The sequence below is a fragment of the Pyrus communis genome, chromosome 9, assembly GCF_963583255.1.
Source record: "Pyrus communis chromosome 9, drPyrComm1.1, whole genome shotgun sequence".
NCBI lineage: Eukaryota > Viridiplantae > Streptophyta > Magnoliopsida > Rosales > Rosaceae > Pyrus > Pyrus communis.
Genome location: NC_084811.1, coordinates 3,920,766 through 3,935,945, shown reverse-complemented (window position 1 = coordinate 3,935,945; position 15,180 = coordinate 3,920,766). Strand labels below are relative to the sequence as shown.

The 15,180-nt window shown below is 33.3% G+C and overlaps 1 protein-coding gene and 1 long non-coding RNA gene across 2 annotated transcripts; one reads left to right on the top strand and one right to left on the bottom strand.

Annotated features, from left to right (window-relative positions):
• Positions 1 to 817: 817 nt before the first annotated feature.
• LOC137744694 (uncharacterized) lies at positions 818 to 1,565 on the bottom strand. Its single transcript, XR_011069618.1, has 3 exons — positions 1,121 to 1,565; positions 965 to 1,051; positions 818 to 857 (listed from the first exon to the last, which is right to left on the bottom strand). It is a non-coding gene; the product is annotated as an uncharacterized lncRNA (long non-coding RNA).
• Positions 1,566 to 6,829: 5,264 nt separating this feature from the next.
• Positions 6,830 to 7,390, top strand: LOC137745523 (agamous-like MADS-box protein AGL80). Its single transcript, XM_068485485.1, has one exon. It carries the CDS (start codon positions 6,830 to 6,832, stop codon positions 7,388 to 7,390), a length of 561 nt encoding a protein of 186 aa, XP_068341586.1.
• Positions 7,391 to 15,180: the final 7,790 nt, after the last annotated feature.

The window sequence follows — 15,180 nt, the reverse complement described above, 5'->3', positions numbered from 1 at the left end:
TCCCATCATTCCAAAGTGATAATGGTGTTATCGCATGCCATATTGTCATATTGCCACATTTGTTGAATAATTTAGGAGCATATATTCCATCCAATTTGCACATATGTGAGTAATCTCTCATACATTTTTTACTATTTTTTCTTTAAAACAACAATGAAGATAAAATGGGAAAACATATACTATTTATAAATAAAAAAAAATGAAAATATGACATGTAATTTGATTTCTAAATACATATTGACAACACTTAATGTCCTTAAATCAAAATGTTTCAGATTCATAAGTTTTCAATCAAAGTTATAGGCTAGCTAGGGATGAAGTCCTAATATATGAAGCAAAGCAAAATATGGACAACATGTACATATGTAAACATAGCACCTACGTGTGAAATCAAAGCCATGCTTGCCACCCATTTGCTTGGACTTGATGCTTTAGATTTTCATGGTTAATCTGCAAGCAATGATGATAAAATAAGAAGTCTAACTATAATGCACAATCCCAACTATAAAGATTGTAAGCAACTTAACCTAAATACCTTTAAGTTGGAAAATTTTCTCATGGCAATACTTTTACTCCAATTACTTGTAGAATACTGAAAGATAAATATATTTGTCAAGTTTGAGGTAACAAATTGTAACCATATTTACAAAATTAAATAATAAGAAATATTACCTTAATCTTGTACTTCAACCTTTGTACTTTGGGACGGGTGTGATGCTTGTAAAACTGACAAAAAATGCAATTTTATTTATATTTGAAAATTGAATGCAATTTGAATTTATAGTATACTTTTGTATGAAAATAAGAGAAGACTTACCGTATTTAGAAAAGTTGTTTGGCCACTGTTAATCTTTTTTCTGCACCCATAAATTGTTTTATTTTATTTTATAATTTGAGATAATTAATTTGTAGAATGATATAGAGAATGCCATTAAAAATAAATAGGTAAGAAATGGTGTTGTACCTTATTTGTTGGACTTTATTCCAAATACGTATGATCTGAGGAGTTGTTGAAGGTTTTAATTCTTCCACAGCCTTTTTCATGCGCCACCTATATATTGAAGGTATATATAATGTTAGATTTCTTGTAACAAATTTGTATATAATTTTGGATACATACTGCTCATGCTTCTTCTTTTTCCACTCTTTGAGAATCAGTTGGCTTAGATCAGTAGTTTTTACTCCGACAGATATCTCCCAACCAGGTGTAAAAATAGAGACACGTCTGTTTGAGATCTTATCAATAGGTTCCTTCTTCATTTTTTGTGGGTATTCTTGTAAATATCCTAAGAATGAAAACAAATAATTTTTAAAATTACCATAGCACACGTATAGCACATTAAGATAATCAAAAGTGAAACTCATAATCTGACCAAAATTTGTCAAAGCCTCTTCAAACAAAACCGAAAACAAAAACAAAAACTTATCCATTGCCAAAGCCTCCTCAAGCCAAAAACAGAATGCCAAAATCAATTACATAGAAAACAAATTTCAAACCTCGTCACTTGTTTGTTCCACAATTGGTAAATTCCAGAGACTGATTTGTAGAAGAAATTCAATTCAATAATTCTGTGAAAATGCATGAGAAGATTAACAGTAAGGAATAAGGAGCACTGTGACAAAGAACAAAATACAAAAGTTTAATTAATAATTGAGAACTATGGAGGAGGAATTAAACTCAATTAACAGCAAAAAAATAAAATAAAATACACATACTTTATCGAATGACCAGTTCTTGTTGGTTTTTCACCAATTTCATCTTCTCCTCCGGGCTCCAGCAAAACAATTTCAATTTGCTATTTTCAGGTTCTTTTATTTTGTGCTTTACTTAGATCTCCTTCCGCAAAACTGCTTCCTCTCCCACGTTTGAATTTTTTTTCATGCACGATCGTGTTTATAGTTCTACAAAACTACTCCCTTCACACGCTTTGTGCTTTACTTAGATCTCCTTCCGCAAAACTGCTTCCTCTCCCACGTTTGAATTTTTTTTCATGCACGATCGTGTTTTTAGTTCTACAAAACTACTCCCTTCACACGCTTCAAGTGTTCAACTGCTGAATAGCAATTCTAATTCTAAACATATTAGGGTTCTTTTTATTTATTTATTTATTTTTATTCCATTAGTTTTACAATAACGTGAGTCTGTAAACTACAGTCTCTCCCACGTTTCTTTCCTCAATTTTTTTCAAAATTTTCTAATTCTAAACATATTTGGTTTTTTTTTTTCATTCGATCAAATTTTACAATAACGTGAGAGTTTGTAAACTAAAACCTGCAGTCTCTCTCCCACGTTTCTTTCCTCAATTTGCCAACATTTTTTTTCCTTTTTTTCTCATTTTTTTAACAGCATCCGTCTCTTTATGTTTTCATCTACTTTTTTTTTTTTTTTTTTTTTAAATCAAGATGAGTACCAATATTGCATTCATGGGTTATCTATTACGTGGACTCGTGACCAGTATGCGTTTTAATTTCCGGTTTTCTATGTATTTTTTTTGTATTCCTTGCTCTCAATTTATAGTAAAAATTTAATATTTTTTTCATTACAGTTTTCTATTCATTTATGAGTTTTTTACCAATTTGTCCTTATTTTCTGATTTTTTTTGTGTTTGATTGTGAAGCTTTGAGGGAGGGTTTGATTCATCCAACGAATAAAAACAATCTTGGCTAAGAGTGTAGAAAAAGTATATCTCACGTAAGCATCTCCTATGTGTGTTGTGTTTCATTTCACTATGTTACCCCTATTATAAGCATTTACTTTTGTGTTGTCTTTTTTATTGAATGAGGGCATTATGGGAATATTGAAAGTTTCACCAAACTGGGGCTCTCACTTTATATATATGAATGAGGGCATTATGGGAATATTGAAAGTTTCACCAAACTGAGGCTCTCACTTTATATATATATATATATATATATATATATGTGTGTTGTGTTTCATTTCACTATGTTACCCCTATTATAAGCATTTACTTTTATGTTGTCTTTTTTATTGAATGAGGGCATCATGGGAATATTGAAAGTTTCACCAAACTGGGGCTCTCACTTTATATATATATAGATAAGATTAAATTGAAAGTCTAACTAATTAAGATGATCATAATAAACATGAGGCACTGTTCTGCAAATATAACAGGGCTGCAAACCAATTGATAAAAGCACACTTTTATATGAAAATAAAAACAAAAAAATCAGTTAAATAAGCATCAGCATGAACTCCATAATGGTCTCTCTTTATGTTTTTTTTTATGTCAGTTTGTATGTAAATGATTTGGGAAATTATAGGAGTGCAAAATGGATAGAACTCGTTACTGAAATCAAGAGAAAACACACATCCAATTTGGTGATGGTAAAAATGGAAAAGGGATATGATCAATACCTGATCATTACTGGCGAGAGAGCTCCGATCCCAAAACAGAATTTTTCAGGGCTTCCACTTTGTAGTCCTAATCTTGTTCAGAATCTGCAAGGAACAAAGAAAATGAAAAAGTGAACAATCAGAACTGGAATTGGGGATTTTCCCTACCTCAATATCCTAAACTTCACTCATCCAAAATTATCCAATTTTTTTCAACATAGTGCTATGTCGGTTTCTTTTCTCTCTCAGCTGATGATTTGTGAATCAATATGTATCAGGTTGTGTTGCCTTACTTTAAGCCAAAATTGTATTCAATCTACAATACAGTAAGGGAAGCGAGACTTATGGCAACACGGTGATGAAAGATTTGATGATGCTGACATTATTGGTAGAGGAAAAGATGGTATTGTTTCACGGGGAACTTCAGTTATGGTCATACCAGTTATGCACATTTCTATGGTTTAAAGACAAATTAAAAGTCATTAAGTTCATAAATCTAGGACTGAAAAAGATAACCATAAAAAATAATAGATGATAAGAAACACTTACCGTTAAAAAAGTAATACTGCTGGTCAGCTTATGAATTCACTGAAATATCCCAAATTCATAAGAGCTATATAAAATTTGGAGCGCCTACACATTGTAAAAACCAAATTGCCCAAAGAAATAAGCACAGAAAAGGCAAAGTAGCAACACAACTAATACGAAAACATGTAAGCTTGGGTTTGTCTTTCAATGAAGAAACTCAAGTCCAAGTTGAATGAAACATAGAGTGACAAATGCCACCAAGTTTAGTTTACCTGGCTATTATGTGCCACCAAGTTTACTTTCATCAACTTTAAGAGGAACTGTCACTAACTTTGAAAAATTAATAAAGGAATCCTCATGTATAAAGGAACAGAAAATACATTAGATATAAACGTCTCCTTTTCAAAACCCATTACCAAAATCCTTCACAGTTCACACCACTACTTTCCCAGCAGTTGTTTTGTAATGTCTATCACTTTAACGAAAGCTCTACTATCCTAATCCTAATCAATTCATGAGCACACATATAACTAATATGCCTTGTCTCCCATTTTAACTAAAAACACCCTCACATAACACCAGCCAGCCATACAAAGCCACAGACCACATCAAACATTAGGAACGATTTAGGTAACGAAATTCAGAGAGTTCAAATAACGAAATTTAAAGAAGTCAAAATAGTAGAAAGTCTTGGCAGGACAAAAATGTAAAGCACAAACCCAGTAAGAGTTTAGTTCAAGTTTTTTATACAATAGAAGGAACAAAAATCAATAAAATACATAGACTAATAGAGAAAGAATTGGAAAATAATTTGAAAACCTAATGGAAAAAGCACGATTAATTGGAAAATGGATTATTATAAACAAAAAAGGGATATGTCAATGAATGTTCACCACACATTAAAGTGTTGAATATTGATACATGCACTGAAAAAAGGAAAAGAAGACTGCAAACTAAAGCATGCCCTGAAATCGTCATAGTGAGGAAACAAAAATAAATTTACAAAAGGGGTGGGACAAAAATTATTGATGAGGGACTGGAGGTAGATGAGACTTCACCTTTAACTGTTGAAGATCAATGCTATCAACGTGGGTATCAAGAAGAGGAAGAGAGCAGTTTCATTTCCTGTAAAAACGAAGGAACACAGTATGAACAACAATACCGAATAGAACCTTGAGTAAATTTGAAGAATAGGAGAAAAGTACCATTTTATTGAGATAGAAATCAAAAGCCAAAGAAACGAAAAGCAAACAGTACAAAATTCAATTGAAACATAATTCAAATTAAAAAATTAATGGCTTCACTTTTTCAATTTTTTATCAATTTTAGGATTCGAATTCAAGAGTGATGAAGTTGGAGACCGACCTCAGGGAAGAAATTGGAGACTTGGAAGCCCTGGGCAATGAGAGCGAGCAATCGCTTGAGAGCCTCACACTTGTTTACGGGCTCAGGTTCAACTGTGGGAATTCCTTCTCCGAAACAAAATTAATACATAATTCAGAAAGTGGTGTACCTGATTTTGAAAAGCCTGTTGCATGCAGAGCACAAAACCCAGAACGGCAACAACAAAGAAGGAGATTTGTGACTAATTTTTTCAATCCTTTTTCTATTTCGAACCAATGGAAACCACACACTAATCTCGTGAAAACGAAAATGGATTTCCTTTCGGTTATTCATCTCTAAACATTAGTAGGGTGTGGGTAGTTACTGTTGAACCTCCCACTAAACTCAGTTCAGATCGTGGGAATCCTCCAGATGAAACCGTCAACTGGTTGGCGCTTATTCCTCCTACATCATTTTTAGCACGTATTTACTTTTGATTATTATTATTATTTTTTTTGGTCCTTCCAACACAGTAGTTTTGTTTTTACCAGTTTGTCCCCATTTTCCGATTTTTTTGGATTTGGATTGTGAAGAAAACAAAGGGGCTTTCTTGGTATTTCTGAATGCTTCACCAAACTGGGGCTCTCACTTTATATATATAGATATAGATTAACTGTAAAGTTATTATCTTATCGGAGTGGCAGGTGAGAATTCAAAAGAGGGATTGATGGATAGCGGGTCTGGCTTGCTCGAGTTTTTTTTTTTCTTAAGATGTTTTTATTCCTTAAATTGGTAAAATTAAAAATTTAAATTGTCATCGTATAGAGTACATCCACATGTATAGTGAGGCGTCGAACTGTAAGTTCTCTATTGAATAAGAGTGGTAGGTGAGCATTCCAAAAAGGGATGGATGTTGGTGGGTAACGCCCGCTAAAGAGTTAGTTTTTTCTTTCTTAAATGCGGGAAGATAAAATTAGAAATGTAAACTGTCTTGATATATAGTATGTAACATATGTATGCTAGAAAAGAAAGAAACAAAAATTTCCTAATGAAGAACGGATTTACCTAATAAGTGATAACTTCTAAAGACAATTATATATAATATTAATAATTCTTTAATAAATGAATGAACCATACCCAAAAAAAAAAAAAAAAATCTGTGTCTTAGTGCATGCATCTGATGAAAGTTTCAAGATAAACTTCCATATAAAACCAAATAGTGGATAATATCAAACAAATCCAACAACTAATGTGTATAAACTTATATATGGTAATAAATCTCCGTCCTAGATTTCATATTGTAAATATGATAGTCGCATAAATATTGAGAATGTGATTTTTACACAATTTTATTTATTTTTTATCATCAAATTAAATAAATCAAACAAAAACAATGAATATGATTAAACAGAGGTTAAAAAGAGTGTTTATCATTGTAAAAGTATAAAATTTCTATTGAGGAAAAAATCTTTCATAATTAATCAGAATAGGCCTTTGCAAAATACCATAAATAGCATATGCTGGTTTGGGTTAAAACACACCGATTAAAAATCTGAAACCCTAGAGCCGTACGTCCTTTTCCCATTTTCCCCTAGTTTCCATTTCTCTTTCTTTTGAGAAACCATGACTAGAAGAAAGGTGAAACTAGCCTTCATCATAAACAACTCATCGCGAAAAGCGACATTAAGGAAAATGAGGAGGGGCTTCATGAAGAAGATGTATGAGATCAATAAGCTTTGCGAAGTTCCAACTTGTGCTATAATGTACAGTCCAGATGAGTCTCAACCTGATTTCTGGCCTGATTCTTCAGGAGTGCAACGCCTTATCGAGCAGTTCAGAAACATGCCCGAGGGGGAGCAAAATAAGAAAATGGTAATCCATGAGATGCTTTTGAAGCAGAGGATAAAAAAAGAGCAGGAGAAGCTCAACAAGCTGAAGAAAGAGAACCGGGAGAAACAAATTCGGATGCTCATGAACCAGTGCCTCACTGGGAAGCCCCTGACCGGCTTGGACTTCAATGATTTAGAGGATATGGGGTCAATGATCAACGAGACATTGAAGGACATTGTCGCGAAGATCAAGAGCCGAAAGGAGGAAGAGCTGGTAGAGATGGATCAACCCTCAGTTGCACAACCACCGATGCGTGCATCAGTAACTGATGAGAACTTTCATGACACCATTTAGAGGGTTCCAAGGTCCATTGGGGACGTGCTGACCCCACAATTTGGTGATGTGGATGATCAGGCCCTACCGCTTAAGGGTTAGGACCACCGTGTTAGGTGGTCTAAGAACCCCTTTAATTTAGCTTGAATTGTTCAAGTAATTTTTGTTATTTTGCTTCAGGGGTGTTTTAAGTTATTTCTATTTTGATGCTTGTTTACCTTTACATTAAAACCGCAGGGTTTGTCTCTTAATTTCTTGAGTTTTATGTACTAAAAATTAATTATATAAGAGCTGCTTGCTTGGTAACTTTTGTTTGTACTTTACTTTATTTAGGCTACTTAGTACTATGCTATAGTAGTATTTTTTTTTTTTCATAATGAGATATCTTAAAGTCCGAATTCTATAGATAGTGAGTTTGAGACCAATTTATTTCCTCTTATTTTCTGGTATACATGTAGGGGGTTAGAATCCAAGGACACATTTTGTGACACACAGTTTGTAGGGCTTACTCTATGATGTATTTCAATGATCTATCTTTTACGTTATCTCTCAAAGATCATGTCTACCACAATTCACCCAAATCCAAAGCATATGACTGTTGGATTAAATTTAGTGTTTTTTTATTATAGAACCGTATTTGTTCATTTTCTTCATTACAAAATGCCTTAATGATTTTGAATTTATATCAATTTTTGCAAGGATGATCTATGAATGATGAATTGAAATATATACGGTTTTGATTTTTTAAAAAGGTTTCGGAATGGGACCCACAAAATTGTGTGTTATGTGTCTAAATGCAAGATAATAAAAGACATTAAGCGCTAGTCGGACGGTGAGTTGGGGCTTAGCGCCCAGACGCTTAGGTGGGGCCTAAACGGATTTCATTATGTTAGATTTAAATATATGTAATATATACCTAATATGTTTTTTATTTAAAATAACGTATATGTAATGTTAGAGTTAATACATAATAATATAAATGGTCTTAAAAGGAAAATGATAATAAAACAATACAAAAAGTAGATAAAAAATAAATAAAAGTGATGATTGATTGAGGTGAGAGAAGAAATAAAATAATATAAAAATTAGTAAAAAGATATAAGTGGCAGGGGTGGGTTCGGTTCCAATCATTTTGGTTATGTTTGATTTCTTTTTTTTTCGATTTTTATTCAGTTTGGTTTAATTTCGGTTTGTTCGATTTTTTTATAAAACCTTATAAAACCTTTTTTCTTTTTTCTTTTTTTTTAATCTGAAAAGTGGTCTAAGCTCTAACTTTGCTTCCAGTTTTTCATTTCCAAGAAAGTAAAGGAAGAAATTAAAGAAGAGAAAGAGAAAGAAGATGCATGAAGACACAAAGAGAAAGAAGATGCAGGGGAGAAAAAAAAGGAAGAAAGAAGAGGGTAGGGCTGGGGAAAAAATAATGGCAGAAGGAAGAGGGTTGGATGGGGAGAAAAAAAACAGTGGACTTGGATTATAGGTTAATGGCTGACTTAAAATAAAAGCTTAAAATTTGAGTCTAAATTTAAAATTGGGCTTGGAATATAACCCAATAGTAAATAAACAAATAAAATTAATTATATTTAATTTGGTTCGGTTTGGTTCCGTTTTTGAATCACTGAAACCGAAACCGAACCAAAAACTTTTGGTTCAGTTTCCTTAATTCGGTTCGGTTCGGTTCGATATTCGGTTTGATATTTTTTGGTTTTCAATTTTCAAACCCACTCCTAATAAGTGGAACCAGGAAACGTGCAACCAAAATAGGGATGGTGGGACCATAAACAAATCGTCCATTCCATTCAAATTGATAAGAAGATGGTGGTCCCCAACAATCCATCCTCTTCCTCCTGACTATATACCATCAGTTTTTCCCATATTCATAAAAATTTTCAGACTCTGACGTCTTTAAATACAGCCACCTAGGCTTGCCTAACCTTCGTATAGCTCCGCCTAGTTCTGCATAACGCCGACTAGTCCCGCCTAATCTCGCCCAGGCATCCGCCTAATGTGTTTTTGATTTTACCACCGACTAAGAGTTAATCACGATAGTCGGCCACCGTCCAGCCCTAAGTAATTTTGAAGTGGTCAGTGACCCATTTAAGGCAAAGTATTGAGTAGGGACTTTGCTCGACGAAAAATTCATCACGCAAAGGTCCACGATTTATTTAAAACCACAGATTCACTCTCCCTTTTCCTCACATACTTTTTCCGAAACTCTAAAGCTCCCCCCGTTTTCTTCTTCCCTAAATCTCTCATATCCATTTTTTGTTTTAATTTTCTGTACAATGTTTGATTCCGTTGCTCCTCCAACTAAAGGTTGTGAGGGAGAAGGATCTCGGAAAGGTAATACTTAATTTTATATGGATTTAATAGTTTTATTTTTATTTTTTGAAAAAAATTATTGGATGAATTACTTAGTTTGATTATGAAATTTATATTTTTTTTCGTAGACAAAAAAACAAAGAGAATATCGGTGAGCCCAAATGGTGAATGATGGCCGACTTAAACGAATCATCTATGATGATTTCAGAGGATCTAAGACGAAGGCGCACGCCATGCTTGGGCACAACGTTGGGGTACTAGTGCAGAACAATTGTTCTACAGAGTGGGCGTCTTGGAAAAAGGTGCTGGAAGAGCTAAAGAAGTTTATGTTGGATGACTTATCAGTAAGTGTGAATTAGTAAATTAATAAAAAAATTTGTTAAATAGTATATTATAATGTTTAATAATTAATTATTTTTTACATAACAGGATAATTATATTATTAAAACGAACCCAAACTTGATGAAGTTCATCGATAACATCTTCGAGGGGTTTGCGGAAGTGGAAGTATGACGTCGAGCGATATGACAGTGAAATACTTCAGGACCAGCGCAGTAGAAGTGTTATTTAATTGTTATGGACGAATAATATTCTTTTTTAAGTATATATTTGTGGACCGTATTTTTAAATATTTCTTTAAATTGTATTTTGATTAAATTTTGATTTTTAGTAGTTATTTGGTTACTATAATTTAACAATTTTTATTATTTTAATAAATATTAATTTAAGTATTTGTTTGGAAATTTGAAGTTTATGTAAACAGAGAGTATTCTCTAATTGTTCTTCTATCAAAGTCTAATGAAATCTGGAATAAATTTTGACGGAAGAACAATTGTAGAATACTCTCTATTTACATAAGCTTCAAAATTCCAAAACAAATACTTAAATTCAAAGTCCTTCGTCGAGCAATTATTAAGGCGACAAAAAAATTTTGCGATGAAAGTCAATTCATCCCACGAAGTTATGTCGCGCAAAGAGCATTAGTGGGACTAATGTTATATTCGTCATGGAAATTTGCGACAATATATGTTTCGTGCCACGAAACCTTTGTCGCGCAAATGTTTCGTGTTTATAATCAAATTGCTCAACCACAGAGGCAGAAACTGCAAAATATTTTGTAGCAGCTGCCTCTACACCTCCTCCCCCATCAGATTCCAAGAACAGAATAACAGTGAAATAGTTAAGCAAGATATCACTTTTTTTTCATTCATCTTGTAAACTAGAAATTGTCCACGTATCATCTTTTGTTAAAGGAAAGGGCTAAACAAAAATTACTCTAATGGAAAGTAGAATTTTTTTTTTCCACTTTGTAGATGTACTTTGAAGTGTTATTAGAATCTGAAATTATTCTCTCTAGAACGTACTTTACAAAATGTAAAGAACGCTCTACTAATAAAATTCTATGTGGGACTTTGAAGGGTTAATCCTAAATAATAAATTATTCATGGAAATAAAACAACAAAAGGTACTCACATGGGATCTTAGAATTAAAAGTGAAACTTCATAAAGTTATAACAGAATTAGAAAAGATCACAATTTCATACAGCTATAACTTTAGGCTGGAATCACTAGTTACTTGTCACTACACCACTACACCAAGAACTTTAGGCTGGAATCACTAGTTACTTGTCACACTTTGTGTTTTTAATTATGTCTCGAATGTGGACGTTAACGGAGGCGGAGCCATTCAGGATCGAAAGAAAGTTGGCAGACAATGGAAATAAGCAGGCCTATTTTTAGCTACTCCTCGTGGAACTTCATTTTGATCTCACTTTACCTCTTGTAACTCAAAAGGCGTCATTTACTTCTTGAAACTCAAAATTTATTTCACTTTAAATTATGGATTCTCTTTTCTCTTTGAAACTTATAGGTTGCCTCCTAAAACATATGTAGGTCCAACACCTAATAAGACTATAACACATGTGCAATAATTTGATAATAAATCTCTATTACGCATTAATATTAACAATTAGAGAATATTAAGTTTAAAATAAATTGAAGAAATGAAAAAAAAAATTGATTAGTGTGGCTTACCCAAATTAAAATCACATAAGAAATTAACAGATTTTAGGTAATGTGGAGCAAATTTTGAGTTTTATAGAGACGACTTTCAAGTTTTAGGAGGCAAAATAAGATCAAAATCGAGTTCTAAGGGGCAAAGTGGAGCGAACTATATATGAGTTTTAGAGAGTAAAGTGACAACTTTTGAGTTGCAAGAAGTAAAGTGAAATTAAAATCAAGTTCCAGGAGGGATATAGCTAAAAATAAGCCAAATAATAATCCCTTCGAATAAAAGTTGTGATCAGCAAAGTTGCCAATGGTTTTTTCTTTTTGCTAAAAAAAAAAAATTAATCCCTTCGAATATTGCTAAAATATAGTACAATCCCAAACCAACGGCGAATGAACGAAATGTTAGTAATCCGAGCCAACAGCAAATTAATGAACAATAATTAGTACAATCTGCACCTAGTTTAATATGAGACCTTATATTACTTCACCAAGCCTGTAACCAACTTGATAATATTTAATTAGCAGCCATATTAGTGGAGAATGCTGAAAAACAACTTGCTCCGGTTGTTTGATTAGCTGATTTGAGTTATGATTCTCTGCGACAGGGTAAAGATTTAGGGTTTTGGGTAAAGATGTTATTACGTGACACAAGATGCATAGTTGTAGACACCAAAACAACAGCTAGCCGGGTGAACGAAAATTAGTACATTCTCCACTCACTTTAACACGAGACCGTAGATTAGTTCACCGAACGTGTAATTTCATGATTGTAGACACCGAAACAACTAATAGCATTAGTGAAGAAAGTTTTAGAAACAAGTTGCTCGACTTGCCGTGATTTGAGTTTCGATTCAATGCCATGGGGTGAAGATTTTGTTATGTGACACACAACATTCATAACATGCTTTAAATTGATTCTGGTTCAAATTGATGTTAATTATGTGTCTCCTACTATTTTGGAGGGTTGGTCTGGTGTTTTTTTCTCCACCATTCTTTTGTTTCTGCTAGCTGTACATACTGTCGGTGGAAAAAAAAAATCCTATGCCTAGCTACACTTGCATGTTGCAGTAGCCTTTAAAAACAAGCATCTAAATAGGCTCATTGTTATAAAAATCTTCGTCTGTCACGACCTAGGCTGGTCACAGTCCCGATTAATTCTTAGGCATTTGACAATTAAGAAAAGGTGTCTGAGCAATCTAAAGTAAAATGCTCACTGTTTTTAAAAAATCTCCGCCTAGCACCACCTAGGTCGGTCACTGCCCTAATTAATTTTTAGGCGTTTGAAAATTAAGGAAATGCGCTTAAACCTGCTTAGGCGCTCGCCTAGACCCGTCTAAGTACCCACCTAGATCGTGAGTCTCACTTAAACAAAAAGTAGATAACTTACGATTTGCATTTTATTTTTTTTTCAATATATTTTAAGAGACTTGTTGAATATTTGGATGAATATTCATTATATACTTGGTCTCATGTTTTCTATATGTTCTAATACTTTATAATCTATATGTCATTCTATTTTGCAATATATGTATCCCCATACAATTATGTATTTTTTAACTATAAACAAACACTTATTTATAAGATATATAATATATTTGCTTAAATCTATTTAGTCCGGCTAAGCTCCCACCTAACCACCTAGGCGCTAGACCCCGTCCTGCCACCCGACTAACGCCTACCGTCTTTTAAAACCTAAAAGATTTGAGAACAAAATTAAAGCATGAATTAGCTACAAAAGTAAAATGATGTACAATAATTTGTGTGGAGGAAGCCACAACCCCTATTCGTGGAACTGTACATGTTAGATTCCAAATAGTTATAGGCACTTAACTTTGAGTCAGTATATATTGTCAGAAAGGTAACTGAGTAAATTTCTTGCATTACGAAGCTAGAGTCCGGTTCTCGTCTTTCCTAACCCTAAGATATTTAGAAAATTTAGAGAACTTGTCATGCATGCGCCCGTTGTACGCAATAATTTTTTAAATCAATAGGCCTTAAGGAGACAGCTGCTTTATAATATATCTGAAATTTGGTTAAGAATATCATGTGAATCACGTTGAAGGTTAAAATCTAAGGAACTCAATGTGCTCATTAAATTTTCTTAATCTTGCAAATTTGCAATTATACAATTCATGAACATCAAGCTCAAGAACAAAGTTGCTGTATGAAGCCACAGAAAGACTTGTTATTGAGTTGTTGCATATATAATGCAAATCAAAAGCAACCTGCATTTTTTTTTAAACCACGAATGATTGATCGCAGACATGGAAAAGAAATGATGAAAGCAACATAATTCAGTGTCTGGTGGTACGAACAATTGTATAATTCAGTGTTTGGTAATACGGAATTTTACAAAATTCTAAGGAATATCTGACTGTTTCTGGAAGTGCAAAAAGCATTTTATGGCAACCAAAAATACTTACATTATTTGGCAAAAAACATAAAAATTGTTTTGTAGTAAAAATGTGCTTTTCTAGGAAGCACTTGGATGTCTACTAAAATACCTTTCGGCAAAAATGCTTATGAGCATAAGTGCTTCTTGTAGAAACAGTCATGCTGAAACTTCTGATTATTTCGTCTCTCTTCTACTATGTTTTTAAAATATATACACCAGAAAACTTCGACACTGATTTTACCTCTCAGTAACAACTTCAGCTAGCTCATGCTGCTTATAATTAAGTTTATGGCAATATACTACTGGAGTTATGAAGAATGGTACCATATGAACAGTATTCTAAAGTTTTCACTTATATTAAATTTTCTAGGAAACTGATCAATAGCCATTAGTATTCTACTTAAATTTCTTTAAAACCAAGATAGAATAATAAAACAAATAGGCACAATAATAATTGTATAAACTATGTACTTGCGATATATTACACAAAATGCATAACAGAAGCAAATACTACTACATGTATTATTGTGATTCGCAAACCAAATACAACTCGTTAATTTGAATAAATTAACTTACATAGTATATAGTATACTAAGTAATGCAGGCGTGCGTAGTTCTTTATTTTTTCTTTTCTATTTAGGCCTTTCCAGCTGGGTTTACTGTTAAGGTTGACAATCATGTTCTGAGACAATGTTCTTGTGGATTCTGTCTATGAAAGCAGCAGCTTTGTTGTCAATCCCGGGCTCAGCCACCGACCGACCTCTGTCCTCCTCGCTCGGCCAAACCCTCCTTGCACTCATGTAGGAATCCTCCATTATGTCGTCCCCTCTGCGATTGCGTGGCCTCCTCGATTTGAACATACTGAAGAATGAGAAGGCGGATTTCTTCTGCCTGTTGCCTGCCATAACTCTTTTTCGTCACGAAAAAAGAACAAAATACAAAGGTTTAAGTGAGATGAAGATAGTTCAAATAATGAGAATTTGTACTCTCTTTGGTTTGTAGTGACTATTAGGAAGCTGTTGTGTATTTATAGTGGGAGGTGATCCTAGTGGACGGAGAATCTTGGAGGATTCAAACTGCAGCTAAG

Bases quoted from the DNA above. Each gene is read 5' to 3' on its own strand.
- LOC137745523 (XM_068485485.1), top strand. From the start codon at position 6,830: ATGACTAGAAGAAAGGTGAAACTAGCCTTCATCATAAACAACTCATCG.